Source organism: Trichomycterus rosablanca, chromosome 3, assembly GCF_030014385.1.
Source record: "Trichomycterus rosablanca isolate fTriRos1 chromosome 3, fTriRos1.hap1, whole genome shotgun sequence".
Classification (NCBI taxonomy): domain Eukaryota; kingdom Metazoa; phylum Chordata; class Actinopteri; order Siluriformes; family Trichomycteridae; genus Trichomycterus; species Trichomycterus rosablanca.
In genome coordinates, this window is record NC_085990.1 from 34,446,957 (window position 1) to 34,472,697 (window position 25,741).

The window sequence follows — 25,741 nt, forward strand, 5'->3', positions numbered from 1 at the left end:
ACTTGCTACTGAGGCAAGTACTAATTTTCTTCTCGGGATCGGGATTTCTAAAGTATATAAACCGATCAGCCATAACATTAAAACCTCCTTGTTTCTACACACATTGTCCATTTTATTAGCTCCACTTACCATTTAGAAGCACTTTGTAGTTCTACAATTGCTGACTGTAGTCCATCTGTTTCTCTACATACTTTGTTAACCTCCTTTCATGCTGTTCTTTAATGGTCAGAACTCTCCCACTATAGAGTAGGTATTACTTGGGTGTTGGATCATTCTCAGCACTGCAGTGACACTGACAGTGACGCTGGAATGAATGGATAAGACACAGCAGTGCTGATGGAGTTTTTAAACACCTCACTGTCACTGCTGGACTGAGAATAGTTTACCAACCAAAAATATCCAGCCAACAGCGCCCCGTGGGCAGCGTCCTGTGACCACTGATGAAGGTCTAGAAGATGACCAACTCAAACAGCAGCAATAGATGAGCGATCGTCTCTGACTTTACATCTACAAGCTGGACCAACAGGTAGGAGTGTCTAATAGAGTGGACAGTGAGTGGACATGGTATTTAAAACTCCAGCAGCGCTGCTATGTCTGATCCACTTACACACCACCACCATGTCATTGTCACTGCAGTGCTGAGAATGATCCACCATCTAAATAATACCTGCTCTGTATTGAAGAACAGGGTGAAAGGGGGCTAACAAATCATGCAAAGAAACAGATGGACTACAGTCAGTAATTGTAGAACTACAAAGTGCTTCTATATGGTAAGTGGAGCTGATAAAACGGACAGTGATTGTAGAAACAAAGAGGTGGTTTTAATGTTATGACTGATCAGTGTATCTATCTATCCGTCTGTCTGTCTGCCTGTCTGTCTGTCTACTATTTTGTGTCTTGTCTAATTTTTTTTAAATACTTTGCCTTGACCCATAGCCTTGTCTATGATGGCCTTTGCAGATTGACTGACTTCGCTTTGTTCTTAATTACGTCTTTTTGATTGTTTGATTTTTTTAACTTGCTAAAATAATTGCATACTGTTCTTCCAACAGTACTTGACAAAGTGAATTATTTAAACGATCTGAGGCTTTTAGGGTAGGCAAGATACGTTATTTTTAGGACTGGTAAGCTTTGCCTCGTTCATTCATTCATTTATTCACTGTCTGTTTTACCACTATTACATCATGGTCAGTGACACTGTGCGTCTGATTCATTGGTTGAAAGGCAGGAAACACCCCAACCAGGTTGCTATTCAATCACAAGGCAGACACACACATACACAACACTCCTTACTGAGAGGACCCATGTTGTTCCTGCTGTGTGGTGACCAAAGTCCTGACTGCATGTCTTTGGACTTGTCAGAAGAAACTGGATCACCCTGAAGGAACCCATGCAGACATGTAAAATCCACAAAGTTAGAATCCTGGCTGCCCAGCTAGGGTATCGTACCCAGGTTCTTCTTGCTGTGAGGTGACAGCACTACCCACTGTGTCACCATCACTGTGTCCTAGTTAAGGAGAATTTTCCTTCACTTGAAATAGGAGTCCTAGGGCAACTCCTTAAAAAGAACCCCACAGCATTTTACCTCCCCCACCAAACTGACCCAAGTTGGTACAAAGCAGTCAGGCAGGTAATGATCTCCTGGCATTTGCCAAACCCAGACTCGTAAATTAGAATGCCACATAAAGAAGCATGGTTCTTTAAGTTCACATCTTTACTAAGTCCAGTTGCTGTGTGCTGTACACCACTCCATTGCTTGGCACTGAAACTGTTGATGTAAGGCTTGCATTTAGCTACTCGGCCATGAAAACCCACGGCATGAAGCTCCCGGCGCAAAGTTTTTGTGCTGATGATAACCAGAGGAGGTTTGGAACTCTGCAGTTACTGATTCAGTCAAGAGTTGGTGATGTTTATGCACCACAATCAAATTCTGTGAGCTCTGTAGAACAACTCATTCTTAAACAAATGTTTGTATTGCATGGCTGGGTGCTTTATTTTATACACCTGTGGCAATAGGATTGAATGAAATACCTGAATTTAATGGTTAAGATGTGTGTACCAATACTTTTTATATAGTGTATGTATAAACCCCTTTTCAGAAAAGTTGGGACATTTTGTAAAATGCAATCAACTTGATTGTATATTGTGAGTGTAAACAGATTTTGAATTTGGTGCCTACTACAAACTCAAACTACAAAAAGTTTGGACAAGGCAAAATAAGAACAATAGGGTAATACAATATTCAGGTTCTAACGTTTTTAAACATTCCACACTAAGCAGGTGAATTGCTACCAGGTGAGGACAACGTAACTGGTAATAAAAAAATAGTCCACCAAGCAAAAATGGTTGTGGCTCATCCTGTGCCAAACCATATTAGAAAGTTCTCACTCTGAACTTTTTTAATGCATGATTGCAGTTAATGTAGGTATTTCACCATCTGCTACACATAATATTATAAAAAGTCTGGACAGGAAACAGGAAATCTGGACAATCTGTTTGTGTAGGACAAGGCCAGAAGCCACTGCTGAATCTGTGCAACCTTCAAGCTTTTGCATACTACAGTGATCAACAGTCCACCACTGCATCAAGAAATCTCATTCTGCATGTATTACAACAGTGTGGCTTCACAGACACAGAGTGCATGTGCTTGGAAGGCCTTCCTGTAGTCCAGATCTGTATTGAAAATGTATTGCACACCATGGAAAAGAGGATTCCTGTATCAAGCAATAATACTCAATGATTTAAAAGGGTATCTAATAGATAAACATGATGTACCACAGTGATAAACCTGTCACTGTCCAACTGTTTTATACAATTAAGTTGGTCAGTGGAAATTTTTAATTTGTACTTCTGTCATTTAAATAAAGGTTCAAGAGAATTGAGAAATTACACTTTTTCTGTTTGTTTTTATGGCAAAATGGACCAACATCTAGAATGTGGGTTTGTATATCCAGACACTTGTTTGTGAAGTATTTTTTAAGCTCATCATTCAAAGAGATGATTCATGAACGATGAACATTTTACATTAGATGGAGTGAATTAATAGGTGTTGTAATGGGACTCATAAAATAGAGCAATGATTCATGGATTTCCATCAGAAGACTCATGATTTGAAATATGGGTAATTGAATGTGTGCACTTATTAAGATAGAAGCTTGTTGACTAATAATAAGGATGATATGTTTCTCAATTTGCATAAAAATGTTAAAATATATGAGCTACAGACAAACAAAACACAAGTTAAAAGAGAGAGAGAGAGAGAGAGAGAGAGAGAGCTATAAAGTCCCTAATAAAAAGGCAACATTGAGGAAATGGAAAATGAAATTTTCACTAAATCACTGTGACATTTACGGGATTCTTCTGTCAGAGCAAGCACAGCAATTCTTTGAGAGGAGGAGCATCTGGGGAGTCTTTTTCTCCGGAACTACAGGAGTGAAGGGGGAAGAAAAAAAAAAAGATAGCAGCTCACAACCTCATGCTCCTCCCTGCCAGATTTCATTTAGTCCACGGTTATCAACTAGACAGGAGTGTTGCTCAGAAGCAATCATTGTTGGCTGAAGGCTTCAGTGGCCTCCTCCTCCTTTTTCTCTTTAAGGGGAATAATTAATCATTTGCCACATAGTCTCCACCCTAGGAGCCTGTGCGATGTGAATGATGTATGCTGACGTTATGGTAGAACTGCAGCCTGGGTTCATTTGGTTTGCCCATTAGATATCTGTAATGGTGTCATATCTGCACCTTTAGATTGTAACGAGCTCTGGCCAATTAGCTATAAGTAGAGTCAGGAGTCATCTCAGAATATCACAGCTTGTAATTAAAGCGAGCTGGTCTTGTAGATGTGGAGGTGTTAGGGTGCTCGAGGCACTTCAGTTTAGCAGACTGGTACTCCCAATAATTGTGAATATAATGTCGATTTTTGAAACTTTATTTTCATTGTGATATACAGTATTTTAGTAAGCTTAACAAGAATCATAAATTTTTTTTATTTTGCATAATTTTAACCAGTATTTTTAATTTTATATTTTTTTATACAGTACAACAATATCTGAGGGGTGGTTGCATGGTTAATGTACTGTATTATCAAGCTTGTGGGTTTTCTACTGTTGGACCCTTAATCAAAGCCTTAAATCATAAGTTGCTTGGACCGTTTACTGCAATATGGTCATAAGTATGTATACACCACTTCTTCTAATTACTTTAATTACTAATTACTAACTAATTACTACTAATACATTTAGATAATATGTCGTATTTATTGGTGGAGGACCTTCATTGGCCTCCACAGAGCCCCAACTTCAGCCTCAAGGAACACCTTTATGAGGAAGTGAAACCTTGATTACGTACCAAGCCTTCTTTTCCAGCATCAGAGACTGAACACACAAATGCTCTTTGGACTGAATAGGCATATGTTTATACAAACACACTCTAAAATCCTGCGGAAAGCCTTTTTGGAATAGTGTTATAGCTAGGGGGCTCTATGTTGGTTTTGAAATAAGAAGTCCAACAGGCTCATGGTCTGGTGTCCACAAACGTAAATATCGAGTACAAAGGTATTGAGGTGCAATGCAAATTTGCACAATATGTCACCACAATCTGTGCCTGCATTAACATTAATTTCACTAAAGCTGTAGCTTATCACACAAATTGTGCCTCTTAACACCTACTAACTATGCTCTGCTTTTCACATTTAAGTACAAATAAATATTTTTAGGGCAGCTCAATGAAGTTTAAAAATGATCTTTCATTGTTACGATCTAGATCTTGGTAAATCAAATAAAATATTAATGACATTATTTTAATCTCTTTACTTTTCGTGTGATCACATACATTTTTATCTGCATTTTCATGATGAAGAGACACATAATTAGCGTATTGCCATTAACAGAGCATGTAAAGTCTACATCTTTGCTCATATACCTGCTTCATACATATCATATATGTCTTTAAAAACAACACTAAACACTAAACTGAACCTACAAAGCTGGTACAAAAGCTTAAAACATCTAACCTACAGTGTCTATATACTTTATGTAAATATATACTTCCAATTGGCCATTCTCTGACAACATAAACACTTTATCATTAACATACACATATCTGTTACTAAACACTTTTTTGTGAATTTGGATGTAAACTATATGGCCAAATACTCTATATGGCCAAAAGTATTTGGACACCTGACTATGAGCTTGTTGGAAATCCCATTTAAACATGTATTAAAAGACTGATCTCTATGTGATCTTTTCAGCTATAACAAAAGCCACTTTTCTGGGAAAGGCTTCTTACAATACTTTGAAGTATGACTGTGGAAAGAGCATTTGCATGACTGGGCACTGATGTTGGTAAAAAAAAAAAAAGACACCTAAATTAATTCCAGGTAATTTCAAAGCTGAGTGTGGATGAGTTCAGGGATCTGTGCAGGCCACGAGAGTTTCTTTAATCCAAGCTTTTCTTTATGTTTTTATTGCCTTTGCTTGGTGCACTGGGGCACAATCATGCTGGAACAGGAAAGGGCATTGCCTAAACTGGAACACAAAAATAATAAAAAAATAAAAAATAAAATAGAGTTGATGTATTTTAGCCACACCAACTGCTAAAGATGTATAAAATGTACTAAAATAAATATGTTTTCAACTTTGCTAGAAAAAAAATAGCTACTTATTAGGACAATAAATAAAAGTTCTAATCAACTGTAACTGTGACAAACTTGTCTGGATGGGGATCCAAGTTTGTTAGACACAGTGCAGATGATGGTAAGGATCCCAAGGATCACTGTCTCCAAAAACTACCATTAAATCACCTCCATGCCAACAGATTATTGGAAACCTTGTCAAAAAAAGCCTTTCCTGTCTTCTAACCACAAATATGAGTGCATCAGATTTGTTTAACACTACTGGGACTTTGACTGTACCAAAGTTTGTTAGTCACTTGAAATAAAATATAGATAACACTAAAAAGAACCTGATGCCCACTGTTAAGTATGGTGGAGGGTCCGTGGAGTTGATTTTTTTTAGGACAGTAATGTCCCTGAGGACATCATTAGGGTACATGGCATCATGTACTTTATTAAATATCAAGACATTTGAAATCAAAATCTGCCTGCCTCTGCCAGGAAACATGAAGTTATCATTGGATCGTCCTGTACGACAATCCGCCGACACATCTAGATTAACAGAAAAAGTGTTTGTTGTATATTATATTATTATATTAAAGTATATTATAACACAAAAACAAGATTTTTCCATTATCATGTAAATCCCCTGATCTCAAACATTAAAGAGGCGAGTACATAAAAGATGACAGAGGACCAAGGACCCTGGTTTCAAATTCCCTGCACGATATTCTCCAACCTTTTATGATTTTATAGGAAAAGACTAAGAGCGGTTTTATTGGCAAAGGGAGGTTGTACAAAGTGTTACATGCAGGGTTGCCAATAACAGTGGCGCATGTGGTTTTGTTGTAAATATTTATTTCGTGATGATGAAGATGAGCCAGACTTGTGGCTTGAAGGGTTAGAGGTTTGATAGAAATCCAGATGGACAGGGTTTGATAAGTGCTCTAAAATAGGTTGTTGTTGGTTCATTTTTGGCGTTTTTGCCAAGCATCATTGTTTGAAATTGAATGCAGGCAGTTACAGGAAGCCAGTGAAGAGAGCACAGCAGAGAGGTAATGTGCCAGTGTTTGGGTTGATTAAAAATCAGGCATTCGGCTGCATTTAAAATCTCTTGCAGCAGTCTGATGGTGAAGATTGGGAGACATGCAAGGAGGGAATAATCCAGGCATAAAAGAGGCAGGACAAGAATACATGGTAAAAGCATGCAGTGAGTCAGGTCCATGTTTCATCATCCTGTGCCTTTTTCAGACTAATGTATTTTATTGTATTGAATAGAGTTTTGGTTCTGCTATAAACTGACACAAAAATGTGATATATGGCATATACAGTATATGCCATATATCAAAAATATTTTTTTCACATATGTTACCTGTAAGGTAATATATTATTGTAACATACATATATCCTCTAGATATATGTAGATAGAAGTTTATAACATATATAAAATACCCACAATAAAATGTGTGTATGTACATATATTAAATGTGTGTTTATAATTAATTTTATATGGTATTATATGTTGTATCCATATATGTTAGCATATACACTGATCAGCCATAACATTCTTGTTTCTACACTCACTGTCCATTTTATCAGCTCCACTTAACATATAGAAGCACTTTGTAGTTCTACAATTACTGACTGTAGACCATCTGTTTACCTGCATGCTTTGTTAGCCCCCTTTCATGCTGTTCTTTAATGGTCAGGACTCTCCCAGGACCACCACAGAGCAGGTATTATTTGGGTGGTGGATCATTCTCAGCACTGCAGTGACACTGACATGATGGTGGTGTGTTAGTGTGTGTTGTGCTGGTATGAGTGGATAAGACACAGCAGCGCTGATGGAGTTTTTAAACACCTCACTGTCCCTGCTGGACTGAGAATAGTCCACCAACCAAATATGTCCATCCAACAGCGCCCAGTGGGCAGCGGCCTGTGACCACTGATGAAGGACTAGAAGATGACCAACTCAAACAGCAGCAATAGATGGACAATGAGTGTAGAAAAAAGGAGGTGCTTTTAATGTTATGGATGATCAGTGTATGTGTCTAAAAAATGTATTACACATACATGAGCATACATATTTCTATGGGCACCACATATATGTCAATATTTTAAATTGTTCCAATTTCTAATATGTTACATGTATAGTTTGCACAAATATGGGCATATATTTTATATATGAACATTTTACATATGTACATGTATTACATTTGCATATGGGAACTCAGGTCTTTTTGGATTTATATTTTTAAAACACTATGCAGTACTGATGGTAAACTAAATCCATCTCCAGCAATTGCAATCTTTGGAACCCCAGAAAATCTTTCACTACTAACAGCAAAGCAATCTTAAGGGCATGATGCTTTCCATAAAACTACAGTAAATTAGGTTTATGTGGATCAACAGACCTGACAGCTGTAAATGCCTCAGTGTTTATAAATACATCAAACCATTTTGATTTGGTGACACAACATCATGTGACACTTCAATTGACAATATATATTTTATGCATGTCTGTTGACATAGAGGAGATGTTATTGGTAAATGTAACTCACTGTTTGTGATACTGAAGCCTAATATAGTTAGGGTTAAAGACTGACATACACTTGTTAGACAAGTATGTCATAACATGTATGGGAGATTTATTTCTAAGACTGAAGCATACTGTTAGATACTTGCTGTCCAATAACATTAAAAAAATAAAAACATGACACAATCTACTGAGTCAAAAGTATACATACAGCACAGCAGATTCTATTTATATGTCTTTTAGCTCTTTGTACCTGCATAAGATACTTTTGATAGGAATTAACAACCTAAGGCTTTTGCATACCACTGCATCCGTTGTATTCCGTTGATGTGAAACATGTGTGACTCTGACTTTTTAAGACTTTCATATATCTCTTTTATAAACAATATTGCTAAGAACTGACTGTCTTTCTTGGCCAAGGCACATATGGCACCCACTGATATGTGGTGGGTGATAGGGGACAGTTGATAAGGGCCATATTTTTTGAAGTCTATCTAGTAAAACTGTAAATTACTTTTCTTTCTGTCATCTTGTGGAAATAGAGAGGAAGCAACAATTTCAAACGACATTGAGTGATCCTATAGTGGCAAAGGGTCAACGCAGGATAATAAATGCAGGATCGCCAATATGAAAAAAAAAAATCTTATTTCTATTTTTAGCATGTGTATAATGTAATTAACTGTAAGACTGTGATAAATGAGCCACCAGTAAGTTCCATGAGTTATGCATAGACCGTTTATAGAATTATATAAAACACAATATTACTTAGTGAGATACAGTGGCCATTTATCATTGTTAAAATAGGAACTTTTAAATCGCATTAACATTTTGATCACATTAAAATCTAAATTGACTGGCTCAGTGGGTAGCACTGTTGCTTCACAGCAAGAAGGTCCTGGGTTTGACCCCCGGATTGGGCGGTCCGGGTCCTTTCTGTATGGATGTCCATGATTGTGTTTGACCTTAAACTTGTGAACTGATAAATCTTGTGTAATCAGTAACTACCGTTTCTGTCATGACTGTAACCAAAGTATGTAAAACAGGACGTTAAAATCCTAATAAATAAGTTGACTGGCAGGGAAAATAACTGTTCTGTTGAAGTGCTATTTTGTTTCTCTATTGTATCTTTGATCTGGCTGCTATTTGAAATGGTGTGCACTTAATATTATGTTTTTTTTCTTCTGTTTATCACCAGAAGCAATACAAATTATCATCAGCAATACAACTGTACCAGGACTATGGCTCAATGACTTACATCTAATCTCAATCTCAAATCCAGACTTAAATGCTTTTTGTGTTGTTTCAGACTTGCATTGACTTGTCACTGGTATTTATTTAACCAGGAAAATACGGTATCCCAAGATACTGTATTTTACTTAGGACAAACTGCTACTGATACCTTTTTTTCTATTTATTTATGCATTTTCTTCCTATTTTCTCCGGTTTTAGCATAGTCAATTTGTCTTCCACTGCTGTGGAACCTTGATCTGATGTGTGCACAGTCCTAGCAGACCCCTTCTTTACGCCCGTGCCTCTGTACAGGTGCCTTGGTCTGCTAACCAGGGTCCTTGCACAGCGTTTAAAGACCCCACCCACTTTTGTTACGGACTTTTCCCCACCCAGCAGAAACGGTGGCAAGTTTGTGCTTGCTGCAGGCACTGCCAATTGTGCCCACTAGATGGCACCCAGCCGACCGGATGCAGAGACGAGAATAGGGTGTTCAGAATCCGGCACTGGTGTGCTAACGGAATATCCCGCTGCGCCATCTATATTTATTTATTTTTTAATTAATTGTGCAACTACTGAAAAGGACAATTAATAACAACATACTTTATGAAATCAAACATGTAATCCTCTTCACCATGATTCTTTTAGATTGGCAGTGCAAAAAGTTATTTTTTTTTATCAATGCAATAATGGACACCACTGCAGGTGGAAATACAGTCAGCACAAATTCATTAAATAAATAAATTAAATAACTATTGTCCAAATTTATTGAAAGGCAGATAAAAATCTAGTAAATAATAAAAAAAAGATTATGTTGGACCAAAGTATCTCTGCATATTTGTTTAACTGATGGGGGAAACAAATCATAACACATTTCTTATTACATTATTAGAGAATGACATTCTATAATATGGCTGTCTGTAAATTAATTAACTTGTTATTTTGACTCATAAAATTTAGTTAATTATTGAGAAATTTAAGTTCCTATTAAATTTCTTCTATAAGACTTCAGAAGTAAAAGTTTGAATTCATATTAATGCAAAAGCTCGACTGGAGGTGCCTCTTACCTGATCCAGCGCTGTGTTTGACAGGTTTGGCCTGAGATGACTGCGAGGTAGAGGTGGACTGGGAGTGCTGGTCTGAGCTCATGCCGTTGCTGTCTTGTCCTAAAGCCGAGCTGCTCTTACGAGGTTTTTTATTGGTCAGGTGCAGAGGAGAAGTCTTCTTGATTAGTCCTCTGCGGACTGTAGCATTGACCTTTAGATAGGCCTGGGCTTTGTATTCCATCAGTTCTCCATAGTTGGCATCGGTAACTCTGCACTCATATAAACCCTCATCGCCCTTGCTCACCCGTGCAATTTGTAGCTTGTGGGAAATGTCATTGCCTTGAACCTTGACTGTCTATAGAGGGGATACACAACACAATTGAAGTATTATTCTATCTGTCCAAATTTATGTGATCATTATTTAATAAAAAAAAAAAAAAATTGCATACTTACACTTATCTTGGTTCCTTCATCATCCGGGTCAGGCTCTGGTATCAGCTCCATCTGAAATTCAAAGTAAGCAATTAAAAAACATACAAGACGACTCAGTAAAAACGTTATATATATTATGTATGTTCTGATTTGAGTTTCATAGTACCAGCGCAGCATGAACATTTCAAAGACTCTTTTTTGTTCAATAGAGAAGAGTGACAGCATGCAATTTTTACAATGCATTTCATTCTTGACAGCTGAAAAGATGGCTGGTTCATTAAAACAGTCACAGGGACATATGGCACCTCAAAAGCCATTTTCTGCTGTTTCAGAAGTTTCAAATATTCACAAAAAGTGCCACATCAAGAAAACATGAATAGCAGATGCTTGTCAGATTGATGACATACAGTGTCGGATGCTTAAACTAAACTGAGTAATAAATGCGAATTATGAAATGATATCAGTAATATACACTGATCAGCCATAACATTAAAACCACCTCATTGTTTCTATACTAACTGTCCATTTTATCAGCTCCACTAATGATATAGAAGCACTTTGTAGTTCTACAATTACTAATTGTAGTCCATCTGTTTCTCTGCATACTTTTTTAACCTTGTTTCATGCTGTTCTTCAATGGTCAAAACCACCACAAAGCAGGTATTATTTAGGTGGTGAATCATTCTCAGCACTGCAGTGACACTGACATGGTGGTGGTGTGTTAGTGTGTGTTGTGCTGGTATGAGTGGATCAGACACAGCAGTGCTGCTGGAGTTTTTAAACACTTCACTGTCACTGCTGGACTGAGAATCGTTCACCAACCAAAAATATATCCAGCCAACAGTGCCCCGTGGGCAGCATCCTGTGACCACTGATGAAGGTCTCGAAGATGACCAACTCAAACAGCAGCAATAGATGAGCGATCGTCTCTGACTTTACATCTACCAGGTGGACCAACTAGGTAGGAGTATCTAATAGAGTGGACAGTGAGTGGACACGGTATTTAAAAACTTCAGCAGCGCTGCTGTGTCTGATCCACTCATACCAGCACAACACACACTAACACACCACCACCATGTCAGTGTCACTGCAGTGCTGAGAATCATCCACCACCTAAATAATACCTGCTCTCTGGTGGTCCTGTGGGGGTCCTGACCATTGAAGAGCAGCATGAAAGCAGGTTTAAAAGGTATTTAGAGAAACAGATGGACTACAGTCATTAATTGTAGAACTACAAAGTGCTTCTATATGGTAAGTGGAGCTGATAAAATGGACAGTGAGTGTAGAAACAAGGAGGTGGTATAAACTCTTTAATTTTAAAGAAACCTAAAGTATTTAAATTATATTAGTTTATACTAATTTATTACCAATAATGAACATGACAAGAGTATATTTTAGGGATATAATGCTAATGTGATAATATAGGGTGTGTTCGAAAACCTAGTGAGCTGCCTTGCTGTCTTACTGCCTACATAGGCAGCTGCCTAGAGAGGATTCTAATAAGTCATTGACTTATAATAATAAGTCAGGTCATTCGAACGCACTACTTAGACAGAGATTACAGCGAATCCATCAGTTTTTGCTTACTAACACAGTTAGCCTCATGCCATTCAAACCAAAAGGATGGGGTGACACAACCGCTAGCAACTCCGTGTACCGAAAACGGTTAAATTTGCAAGCCCAAATGTGCAAATAAAAACACTTGTGCACGTTTATACAAATTAAAAATCAATAATAATTTACGTTTGAAAATAACTGTTCGTTTCTCTGCATCGTCTGTCATATTTTTTCTGTGAGAAAAGTTGTGCCGCACTGAATTTAAGCATTTTAAGGCATCTAGGAATTCAAACAGCCTACTTCTCTGGAGCGAGCATAGGATGACATAAAATGCTGTCTATGTAGAGAGCTCTACTAATAATATGCTTATATATTTTTGTTTCCCTCATCACAGAGTAAAGAAATACCAATTAATTATATGTATGGAGCTAATTGTAAGTAAATAATTATGACTAATGATTATTGGTAAATAGGACACCCTTTGCTTATTTTTCTAATTGGAAAAGCAAGAAAAAACATTATTTTTTACCTCAATCTCTGACATTACAGTGTTTTGCAACCAGTCAGGGATCTCTGTTAAAAATGGAAATATCACACAAGCCGCGGCGAATTTAAAGTGAATAAAATTTTTATTGATCATAAAATCATAACCATAACACATAAAAATAGATTAAATACCTAGATTACAACAGTAACTATCATAACAGTGGGATATACATATTATGGTGAATGACGAAGAACAACCTGTGTGGAATATGGATATGAGAAAGTTTCTAATTTTAGATTTTATATGAAATGCTAGTAAGATCTTTATAACCTGAGACACAACTGGAGCATCTTAGAAGCGTTTACCTGCCTTGTGCTGTTTCGATGATGAGAGTCACTGTGTGCTAGAGGGTTCTAGGCCGGCTGTTGCTCGGCAGTAAGGAATAAATTTCGCGTTTAGCAAATCGCTCACAGGCCCCTTTTCAATCTCACACATCACAGATGCTTGTGTAGGACGATCTTTAATGACTGGTGCACACTTGTCTGTCTAGGGTGAGAAGAGGTATGAGCCTCATCTGTCCCAGATCTGTGCTTTATTACTTCGCAACTGTATAACCCCAAAAAACTCTCCAACTTAACGCTGCGCCATAAGTTTGTATGTTCGGGACAATACTGCCAATGGTGTCTAAAGGTTTAAAGGTTTTCTTATGATCATTGTCCTGTAGAACTCTGCAGACCTATCCAAATTCCTTCTGGTATATTCCAGTCGACTCTTGCTTCACTTCTTGTTCAAGAGTGGTATGCATCATGGAGTCCAGCCATGAAGTTGTAGTTAAGTGTTTTATACCTTTTTTTATTTAATAAATGTAAATATGCTCGGCACATGCCTAGTATATAATTACAAGGTGAGGGGATTAAATATTTGTGATTGCAACTATATACTATATCACATAAGAGAATGGAAACCAACCATAAAACTACATGTATAGATTATACAGATAAACTCTCCTTGCATACAATCAAGCAGCATATAAGTTTATACATGCAGAGATACTAAAATCTATCTATCTATCTACCTATCTATCTATCTATCTATCTATCTATCTATCTATCTATCTATCTATCTATCTATCTATCTATCTATCTCTATCTGTATATCTTTCTATCTGTATATCTTTCTATCTCTCTATCTTCATTAATGTATAAATTTTATTTTCAAAATGATTCAGCATTTTAGTTATTTAATGATTTTACTTAAAGTACATGGCAATAGTGGTAGGAGGCCATTTTCTCTCTCAACTGTCTCACATATACAGCACACACATACAGCACACACATACATACAACAATTCATTCAGATGAAATAGTCAGGATGAACTTATTTTGATTTATGAAACTGAATGTAAATATTGCCAGTGTGTGGTAAAACTGGGTTCTTTATTTGATCACTGCACTGGGCACTATAGTGCAGAGCACATGATGGAGGGGTCTAGTTTAAGTGTTATTTCTTCTACCATAGCTATCAGGCTCTTGAGAAAATCCTCTAAGTTTGCTCAAGGGATGCCACTAAAAGAACCCTATTCTGTCTCTATATTTCACTTTAACGCTGTAGCCAAGTACTCCTACTTATTCCTGGGAAAAAAAAGAATGTTTAGAATTTTAAATTAAAAAGAAATTAATCAACATGTCATTTTAAGCATTTGTTTATTTATTTTCATTTATAAAATATTAATTTATTAAAATAAATGTTCCCAAAACCACTTTGTACCTTGCACCTTGTGGGTGCAGTGTTATCAACTGCTAAGTGGTTTAGGACATGGGCATGAAAACCCTGGGAGAAATAAAAAGTTAAATTCAAAAATATTGCTGTACAACTGCTTTAAAAAGTACAGTGGTACCTTGAAACTCAACGTCAACTGGTTCCAGGAGTGAACTTTATAAGAAGAAAAACAAGTGGATTATATAACTAATGGAACAACACAATATAGATTTGGTCTCAATTTGATGAAGAGAAGCTCAGGTAAGCAGCGGTTATGATTTTATGCTGGTGCTGCTGTTTACTGTGCGCTTTCATTTTGCAATGATAGCAAAGCATTATCAAATCATAAATGTGATTGTGAGATTCTGCTAGTTTGTTTGATATAAATATTTTTTACGCTTTACTGCACCGCTCAAGCCGAGCACTGAACAAAGCAACAGTCACACACACGTTGAGTTTAAGGGAAACATCGAGTTTAAGGGTACACATTACTTTACAAAGGGTGTCGAGTTTCAACGATTTTGAGTTCAGGGGACGTCGAGTTACAAGGTACCACTGTATTTAAACAAGTGATTTTAACTCATTTTTTATTTACTTAATTAAAAATAAAAATAAATAGATAGGAACTCTAATTTCTGTCATTGCTAACCTCTTTATTTGTCCAACTATTTCATGTCAAAATTACTTCTGTGAAAAAGGTCTATTACACCAGGTTTGTGCAAGACATGCTTGAGCATCACATACACACATTGTATGAGTTTAATTCATGGAAAGTGAATGTTCATTCAGAATGCCAGAGATCACAAAATTTTACAGACATAAAATCATTTAGCATCAGCAAGGCCACTCTCAAGTGGAAACATACTGGACACTCAGGATGTGGTATTTAGACTAATATAAAGATATTTGAAGAATCAGGAGAGGGCAGGGACAAAAACAGGACTGAACGGCCATAATAACTTTCAAAATCTGAGTTTTTTTCTTTTAGAAACCAGAAGAAGTCCAGCAGGCTTTATCAGAAATAATTTTTTTGGAAAGGTAGCAGCCAGGAAACCACTTTTACTGAAAGGGAACGAAGGTGAAAAAAAGCTAAGATAGGTTAAAGCTTCTATTAAATAATAGAATTAAAATCAGTGGAAAAGAGTATTATAGAGTGACAAATTCATATGTAAGAAGATTGTGGAGAGATTAAGGAATAAGTGCTTGCAGCCTTCAGTGAACCATGGTGGAGGATCTGTACTGATTTGTGGCTGCATTTCTGCCAGTGATGTTGATCATATTGTCTGAATCGATGGGATTACAAATGCTTAAAAATACAAACAGGCTTACAAACAAGCACCTGACTGGAAATGGTTTTATTTTTAGCATGATTCCAAGCACACAGCTAATGCAGTAAAATCATATTTGGAGAGAAAAACAGCTGATAAAACACTGACAGTCAAGGACTGGCCTCCACAAAGTCCAGGCCTGAGTATTATAGAGGCAGTGTGGGATCACCTAGAGAGAAAAAAATCTGAATTCCTTAAAGGCACGACTCTTGGCGTACCTTAACCAAAAAAATAAAACAAACCACCTCTATGTGCTCCCGGTGAGAGGGGCGTGGCACATAAACAAACTCTGGGAGCACAATGAGGCTGGATTTGTGACACTTTAGAACACTTCAGGACAGTCTCCCCAAAAGATGTGCTAAGTGCCAGGAAAGGTAGAAGCCTTTTTTGTGTACTTATTTCATAAATATTAAAATTTGCTAAAACAGCAAAACTAATGGTGGCCTAAGACTTTTGCACAGTGCAAAACAAATAAAATACCATCCGATTTTTGTTTTAGTCCCCCTGTATCATAAGCATCTGGGCATTTTTTTCCCTATTATGAGGGATTACAAATTTTAAATGAAGCCCAAACTGATGAAAATAGAAGGTTAAATCTTCTACTTGTGATTCCTGCTACTCGTCTCTAGCCATAGTAATGGTTTAAAGGGAAAAACGTATAAATGTTCCACTAATTAAAGACATTATTAGTTGACTAGTTTGTCATTCCACTGACAAGTTTGTCATGAATGTGCTATGCCAGATACCATATGCTCCCATAAGTGGTCATAACAGTTGACATCAGAACCACTACATCTGGTCTCTATGAACCACCACATTTGATTAACAGATAATACTGCACCACTGTAAAAACCATAATAGTCTACAGTACATCAAATGCATGCCAATTTAAAGTCTTTTTTCACAGTAGAATACACACCATACAATTGTTTCCCTTTCAAATGCATATGTATCACTATCCCTGGAGTGACAAATCTTCAGTGTTTTTGATGAACCACTTATGACTGTTTCCACTTTACAATAAGACAATCTATTCAGAACACCCTGTCTTTCCTTGTGTTCACTAAGATTAGCTTCTTTTAAAAGGTGCCCCTCTGATAATTTTGAATTATGCATGAGGCTCTGAGGTCTGAGTGCTAAATTATTGTCACAAAAGGAGAAGGGCACCATTCCTGGCAAAAATGCAAGCACGGCTCCCATGAATAGACATGGTTATGTAGCGTTTGTACTTTATTAGAAAAGATTTAGCCTTCTATTCTCATCAGTGTGGGCTTCATTTTAGATTTTTAATCCTTCATAATAGAGATAAAAATACCCAGATGCTTATGATACATACCTTAGTCACTATAAAAGCTGAGCTACAATCAGCGACTAAAACAATAACAAAAAAGTTTTTGTTGTCATAGATTTAATTTTAAATACAAACCCCATTTCCAGAAAAGTTGGGATGTTTTAAAAAACGGAAAATTGTTAATTCTCATAAATCTTTAACTGACAAACATGGAAATATTTCCAATGTTTTCTCTTAATAATTTTTATTGTTGTTTGTACATATAACCACATTTATACTGTTATGCCTGCAACACACTCCAGAAAAGTTGGGACATAGGCAAATAAGAATAAAAAGTTGAAATACAATACAGTGTTTTAAAAATTCTACAATAAGCAGGTGAATTGGTTACAGATGAGTCAATCATGACTGGGTATAAAAGGTGGATTCACCAAAGGCTCAGTGTGTTGACTCAGCAATGACTCAATCTGTACAAGCACTGTGTTCCAAGCTTTTCATGAGAGAATTATCAGTTCAAAAAGAACATTTCTCAATGCAAGATTGCATTAAAAGGAAATCTCAGTTGGTGTAGTGCGAGAACGGAAGCCACTACTAAATGTGCGCAACCTTTAAGGCCTCAGACAACATTGCATGAGGAACTGTCATCCTACTGGAATGAATATAGCCACATGGACTCATTAATACTGTTGTTATTTGACACAGTCTACCATTGCATCAAGAAATGCAACCTGAAACACAACACAAAGAGAAAACATTGAGTTCCCTGGGCCTGAACTCATCTCAGATGGACTAAAAGACTGTTCTGTGGTCAGATGAGTCCATGTTTCAGCTTGTTTTTCTGAAAAACGAAGTTCTCTTTGCTAAAGATGAAAAAGACCATCCAGACTGTTATCAGCGAAAGCTGCAAAAGCCAACATCTATCATCGTGAAACTAGCTACAATCTCATGAAACACATTTGTAAACTCCAATGTAAGAAAATTAACAATCAGCTATATTAATGAATTAAAAATGATAAGTAAAATCCTCTCTCTCTCTCTGTCTCTCTCTCTCTCTCTCTCTCTCTCTCTCTCTATATATATATATATATATATATATATATATATATATATATATATACTGTATATATACATACACTGATCAGCCATAACATTAAAACCACCTCCTGGTTTCTACACTCACTGTTCATTTTATCAGCTACACTTACCATACAGAAGCACTTTGTAGTTCTGCAATTACTGACTGTAGTCTATTTGTTTCTCTACATACTTTTTTAGCCTGCTTTCACCCTGTTCTTCAATGGTCAGGACCACCACAGAGCAGGTATTATTTAGGTGGTGGATGACTCTCAGCACTGCAGTGACAGTGACATGGTGGTGGTGTGTTAGTGTGTGCTGGTATGAGTGGATCAGACACAGCAGCGCTGCTGGAGTTTTTAAATACACTGGAGTTTTTAAATCCACTCACTGTCCACTCTATTAGACACTCCTTCCTAGTTGGTCCACCTTGTAGATGTAAAGCCAGAGACGATCGCTCATTTATTGCTGCTGTTTGAGTTGGTCATCTTCTAGACCTTCATCAGTGGTCAGAGGACACTGCGTATGGGGCGCTGTTGGCTGGATATTTTTGGTTGGTGGACTATTCTCAGTCCAGCAGGGACAGTGAGGTGTTTAAAAACTGCATCAGCATTGCTGTGCCTTATCCATTCATACCAGCACAACACACACTAACACACCACCACCATGTCAATGTCACTGCAGTGATGAGAATTTTTCACCACCCAATTAATACCTGCTTTGTAGTAGTCCTGTGGGAGTCTTGGCCATTGAAGAACAGGGTAAAAGCGGGCTAAAAAGGTATGTAGAGAAACAGATGGACTACAGTCAGTAATTGTAAAACTACAAAGTGCATCTATATCGTAAGTGGAGCTGATAAAATAGACAGTGAGTGTAGAAACAAGGAGGTGGTCATAATGTTATGCCTAACTGGTTTATATAGTAAATAAAGGGAGAGGAAATAAAAAAATTAAGTGTCCAATTAATAGATTGTGGCAAATCCCAGGCTGGGGGAGCTAGAATATTAATAATAATAATAGTAATAATAATAATGTGTATTATTTCCATTGTTTATAACTGCAGTTTCCCTATTTATGCAAACTACTGTAGAGCAAATACATTATAACAGCAGTGTCAGGGGCTTAACAACCTCTAGGCCAGATGAAGCACAGCAGATTAGACATATGCTAAACACACTTGGCCTCTTGCTTAATGACCCTGGTGCTCTGCGTATAAAACAAATGTGTGTGCATCTGCAAATTTTTTATCAAGCCTTGGCTAATGCAAGGTGCACGAGCTCTAGACTTGTGTTTTAAGGCCAGGGAGATAAGAGCTAATTAAGAGCTTCCAGGCACTTAAACAGTTTTCTAAATAATCACACATCAGGATCTACCTTTAATGACCTTTAACTGTTCTGATTGCACTATAATTATCTCCTGCTGTCTGTAGTGGAATGCTAGTCTGATTTTGTAAATGTAGGACTGGCAGAAATTAATTTGTTCTGGCAGGAATATATTTTGTTGAAATTTTACAATTAGCTGATTTAAAAGAGAGTGTCAATATACAAAACACACATAAATAATTAATAAAACAGCCTCTAGTTACTGTCTGTGAGGAGTCTGGCGTGTTTCTTTAGTGTGCTGGACTGTGCACACCATTTTTCATGGATACGGCTGACGCAATACCCATGGTGAATTTTTGGAATCTTTGTGCCCAGTGTTTTTCGTCTGCTCTAAATTGTGTGTGAGTGTGGAAATGAATGAGTGTGCAACACCTGCCAACTGATTAGACCCTTTGTAAGGTAGATTCCCATCTTGTGCCAGGTTTTCAGAATGGTCTTTAGTCACAACATAGCCTTGATAATGATAAAGCAGTCATCATATAAATAAATGCATATGTTAAAAACAAATACAGAGCTACCAAGTGGTGCACCAGAGAACTGCTTGCTTGTTCACCCAAAGGTTGTGCGTTTGATTCCCAACTGATCTTGTCCGATCTCAGAAGCTAAGCAGGGTTGGGCTCAGTCAGTACCTAGACCGCTTGGGAATCCTGAGTGCTGTAAGTCCTTTGAAAGAGCCCAGATAGCTCAGTCGGTAGAGCATCAGACTTTTAATCTGGGGGTGGTGATCTTCTGGTACAGTGGTCGCCTAGTGAGTAGAGCTTTGGGCTAGCAACTGAAAGTTGAGAGTTCGAATCCCAGCTCTGCCATACAGCCACTGTTGGGCCCTTGAGCAAGCCCTTTACCCTGTCTGCTCCAGGGGCGCCATACAATGGCTGACCCTGTGCTCTGACCCTAGCTTCCAAACAAGCTGTGGTGTGTGAAAAAAGAATTAAGTTGTACTGCATGTCTGTATATGTATATATGACAAATAAAGGCATTATATTCTATTCTAAATCATAAGCATCCAAACGAAATGGCATTTTTGTCTCTTATTTTAGTCATGTGATACTGGTCTCAGAAGTTTGATAGTTCATGTGTATAGTCTAAAGCAGTTAGCCCTTTCTTTCAAAGTGCACCAGTCTGTCCAATGACAATGCGTATTCTGCAGCTCATAAATATTACATATTCCCTGGGTTTTCTTTGTCAGTAGATTTAAATATTCTGTGTGTGTGTATGTGTGTAAATTTAGACTCTATTTTGACCTAGTACACAATGTTCCCAGTTAGGCATTTAAACCACGATAACCCTAATCAAGATCAAGACATTGTTAATTGTACCCCAAACTATAGTAATGGAAACATTGCTGTATACATTTAAATTTGCTAATGGTGGCATGCTGATAGGATGGATATTACACAGCAGCATCAGTCATAAAGACCTGGGGTTGATCCCATCCTCTGGTCTCTGGCTGTGAGGAGTTGTATTTGTTCTTCATTTGTCTGCCTGGGTTTCTTTATGGTATTATGTCTTACCCTAACCCTTCATTTTAAGTAAATTGGCTCACTGAAAGTGCTCCTAGGGGAGTTAAGGTAAAAGGGTGGCTATGTGTTGCTCTGCAAAGGATTTTTGCCCTGTTAAAGGTGTGCTTCTGCCTTTGTTTTAATATTTGGGTGGCAGGTGGCAAAAATGAAGAACTGAGTTGTACCCTGGTACCCTGTCCCCAGTGATTTTTTACAGTGTCTGCTAAAACTTAGTGATTATAAAATGTGAATGTTTTGAAAGAATCAGTAAAATCTCTAAAATAATGAATATAATAAAATTTATTGTAAGTAATGTAAGTTGATTTAAACATACAGGTATGTTGACACTTGCCCATAAAGACCCTAATCCACTACTACAGTACAGTACTACAGAGAGTGTGTGGTGGATTTCCACATACTTGAAGGAATAAAAACAGAACCCAATTTGCAAATATCAAATCAAGGTAGAACATTACTGTGACTAAAATCACTATAAAAAAGGGGAAATTCGCAAATAAGAGGTGGCCAAATTAATAAAAACAAAGTAACAAATAGAAGACACAAAAACATCCACAACCCACAAAAGAGAAAAAGGATAGAACAGGGATAGCGCAGAAATCAGAACTGGATGTCATGACAAAAAAGGCTACTTCAGCTGTCTGCAACAAGACCAGCTTTGGGAAAACAGACAAAGCCTGATGGTTCCGACGGCACACAAGCTGAACCCCTACAACACCAATTTGTGCTCCCCTGCACATAATAGTAGATTCATGGGCAAATCCAGCTTAGAAAAAGGGACGTTACACTGCCTTTGGGGCAATTTGCTTTCCCTGGGTGGTTTCCTCTGTGGCCCAACTGCGAGACAAAAGCTGCACAGAGAGACACAACTACTAACAGCAGTCGAGCAGCTTTTAGATGGCTGCCACCAGGTTACACTACCTCTGAAATATTACCACTGCATTATCCTATTCAGGGTCGTGGTGGGTCCGAGGTCTCCAGTCCATCACAAGGCAAGCACACACACACATAGAGGGACTTTAATATTTCCACTTAACCTGACTCCATGTCTTTGGACTGTGGGAGGAAACCGTAACACCCGAAGGAAACCCACACAGACACGGTGAGAACATGCAAACTCCACACAGAAAGGACCCAAAGCGCTTTACCTAGAAATGGAACCCAGGACCTTCTTGCTGTGAGGCAAAAGTGCTACCCACAGAGACACTGTGCCACCATTTTCTTTTATTTGTTATTATATTTTTATGAGGGCCACATTGTGCTACATTACTACTTATGCCAACCATCACAAAAATGCAGAGAATAATCATCATTTTCTCATTTCAGGTTGCATTCAGCTACTATAATCTTAGATACACAGTATAATAGCTCTGTCTTTGACTGGTTCTGTTGTACAATATGATATTACACAACATATTCACCAGTGTCAATCACTATACTAAATGATCCATGAAATAGATATTTCATATTGTTAAGGTTGCCCTAGTTTACATTGCCCTAGTTTATGCCCTTATTCATAATGCATTTAAACTGCATTATGAACTGTGATCTTTGACATAACCCATGGTTACCTTTTTTAAATGTAATAATTCTGTTGCACAATATGATATTACATAACATATTCACCAGGACATGTGTCAGAAGCTTTCACTAAATCAGACATTTCTCCTAAATGACAGGTTCAGCACTGAACTCTTCCAGCGTTTTCAATATTGCATTATTCTTTTCATGATCTCCCCAGTAGCCTGCTTGCAGTGTTCAGTATGTCTTCACTTCATAAATCATGTTAATATTTTATTGACAGCATTTTATAACACTGCAAGGCAATCCTCAGAAATACTGGGATGGTATAGGCCAGTCTTTAGTGTCTCCTGACAACTGTGAACATAATGAATTTTTATAACTTGTGGATATAGTCAATTATTGTTTGCATTAAGGACGACTGTAGAACTGAATAATAACATAAAATGTATTATTAAATTAAGTAACTTAATATGGGGGATGATATGTTTCACATAAAATATATGACTAAAAGTATGTGTACAGCTGACCATCAGCTTGTTAGAAGTTGCATTTCAAAACCTTTGGCATTACTATTGAAACACCCTATCCACAGCCCTTTTGCTGCTATGCGAACATTCCACTATTCTATGAAATGTTTTTACAAGATTTTGGAATGTGTGCCTATTCAGTTAAATTTTGTGTTTTACTTTTCATAGGCCACTGAACACCACAGACGTGCTTTGTGGACTGTTGCAATCAAGTCAGAAGCATACAACTGATTTTAACACCTGTTAGCAATGGATGTGGCTAAACCACCTGAACTCAATAATTTAGACGTGTCAATTTTGGCACCCCTTGAATCCAAGGGTCACAATCCAAGAGTACGTAAATCAGTTGATTATAGATACATATAGGTACCGAATCTCTCCAAATCATCCATGCTTATACAGGATGCCTACTTATATGGTATTATGAAGTTTGAAATATCATTGGTCAATAACAAACCCCACACCATGACTTTCAAACTGTACTGGTAAGACACAGGATTATTGTTTTCCTATTTGCCCTGAAGAACACAACATTAAAATGAATGAATTAATGAATAAGTAAATAACTCAAAATAAAAGACAGACAGAAGAATTGTGGTTGTAGTGCCATACCAAAAATCTAAACTATGACGGTATTGAGTGTAGATGGTTTGTAGTTTATATCCCTAATTCTGTGCAATCACATCATGTGAGAATCATTCTTCCCAAATAATTTTCTCAAGCAACTTCAATGCTCCTTTTAAATCCAATCAAAGTAATTTCACCTGTTACTTATTTAGCTGTGAAATATTACAGTACAGGTGCTTTAATTATTACATTGCCGTTGTTCCAACAAGGGATGTGTTGCTATTAAGAAATAGCAGATATTCACAAAAATCAAAGTTAAAAAGGTAAAGTATAAATATATATTTTTGTACTGTTTTATATAATGATCATATCACTACTTTTATTTATTTACTTATTTCTGTAGTATTTTTATTGATTGTTATTTTTATTGATTAATATTATTATTTTGGAATTGGGTTAATAATTTACATTTGCATTAAGAACTTAACAATATCTCGAAAAAAAAAAAAATACAATTCTAAAGGGTGTAACTTTTACATAACACATTTCTCCAACCGTAAATTTAAAGTATTTACATCAAATGAACATGTATTACAGTGGTAAAGTGTAAGTGGATTGCAAGTTTACATAAACGTATTGCAACGCGAAGAACAAAGCTCTTCATGATGTCAGAAAGAAACAAATACAACATTGAAGCACTTCCCTTCCACTGTCTGCCAGCAAAGTGCTGGATCAAAGGAAAGCGCATTTAAAACTTGATATTCTAAGAAAGTGAGTGTGTGTGTGTGTGTTTGTCTGTGTGTGCTTATGTGTGTGTGTGTACTGCATTATTGAAAAGCTATGCTTTCCCTCATATTTTGAGTTTAAATGTGATTGATTTTTCATAGACGCCAGGGAGTTCAAAGTCAAAAGGGGCAGACATGAATGTCCTTTCTTTCTGAATTCTTTAAAAGACTATAATGACCAACAGGAAATGTCTCATCCATATTTTAAATGTAATGACGTACTTACCAATAAAGATAAAATTATAAGTATAAACAGCAGCTACCTACTGTATAGGACATACATATTAGGTACATACACTTGTTTTCCATCCTATGGCAAGCACTCAAACTTTGCTGTCCTGGTTTACTTTAGGTAAGGGTCTGTCTTTTGTCTACATGTGAGTGAGTGAATGAGTGAGTGACAGATCTTCACAGATGTGCAATTACATGTATTTACCATTACATTTTAATTTCCAGATACATTATATGGCTACAATATGTGGATATGTGGAACAGTGTTTTAGCCACAAAATTAAATAAAAAATGTCTGTCAAAATTAATACAAATAAAATTAATTATTAATAAAATAAATAAAGAATAAATTAATAAAAAACTACAAAATAATAACAATTATTTTTAATTATCATGTAATAATAATAATAATAATAATAATAATAATAATTAGTATTATTATTGTTATTATTATTATTATTATTATTATTATTATTATTATTACTATTACATGATTCTTATTGTAATGGTAGGTCAATGTTGAAGAAAGGACACATGAGCATAATATCAGTGTCTGCTCAATTAAAGGTAGATTTCAAACGTAAACCAAACATACATCAGAACCAGGAGACCAATAAAAACAAGGAAACATGAAACAGGATAAGATAAATGAGAGAGCACGAGAAACATGATAAGAATACAAAAACCAAGAATGCGGCTGGGATACTCAGAACTCTAACTAGACAAGATAAAAGAGCTAGGTGATTCATGGAACTCAATAATAAATGTGGCAAGGTTATGCTTTGTATTCATTTAAGAGAGGTTGTTACACTGATGTTGTAGCAACAGTTTGGGGACAGTCCTTTTTCAGTTATGACTGTGC

At 36.8% G+C, this 25,741-nt stretch overlaps 1 protein-coding gene across 1 annotated transcript in view; it reads right to left on the bottom strand.

Annotated features, from left to right (window-relative positions):
* The window catches only part of vstm2a (V-set and transmembrane domain containing 2A), a 63,637-nt gene that overhangs the window by 2,712 nt on the left and 35,184 nt on the right, over window positions 1–25,741 (bottom strand). The window contains exons 3-4 of the mRNA XM_062992053.1: window positions 10,874–10,924; window positions 10,442–10,775 (exon numbers count right to left, since the gene is read on the bottom strand). Coding sequence (XP_062848123.1) covers window positions 10,442–10,775; window positions 10,874–10,924 — 385 coding nt within the window. The remainder of the gene's footprint in view (window positions 1–10,441; window positions 10,776–10,873; window positions 10,925–25,741) is intronic.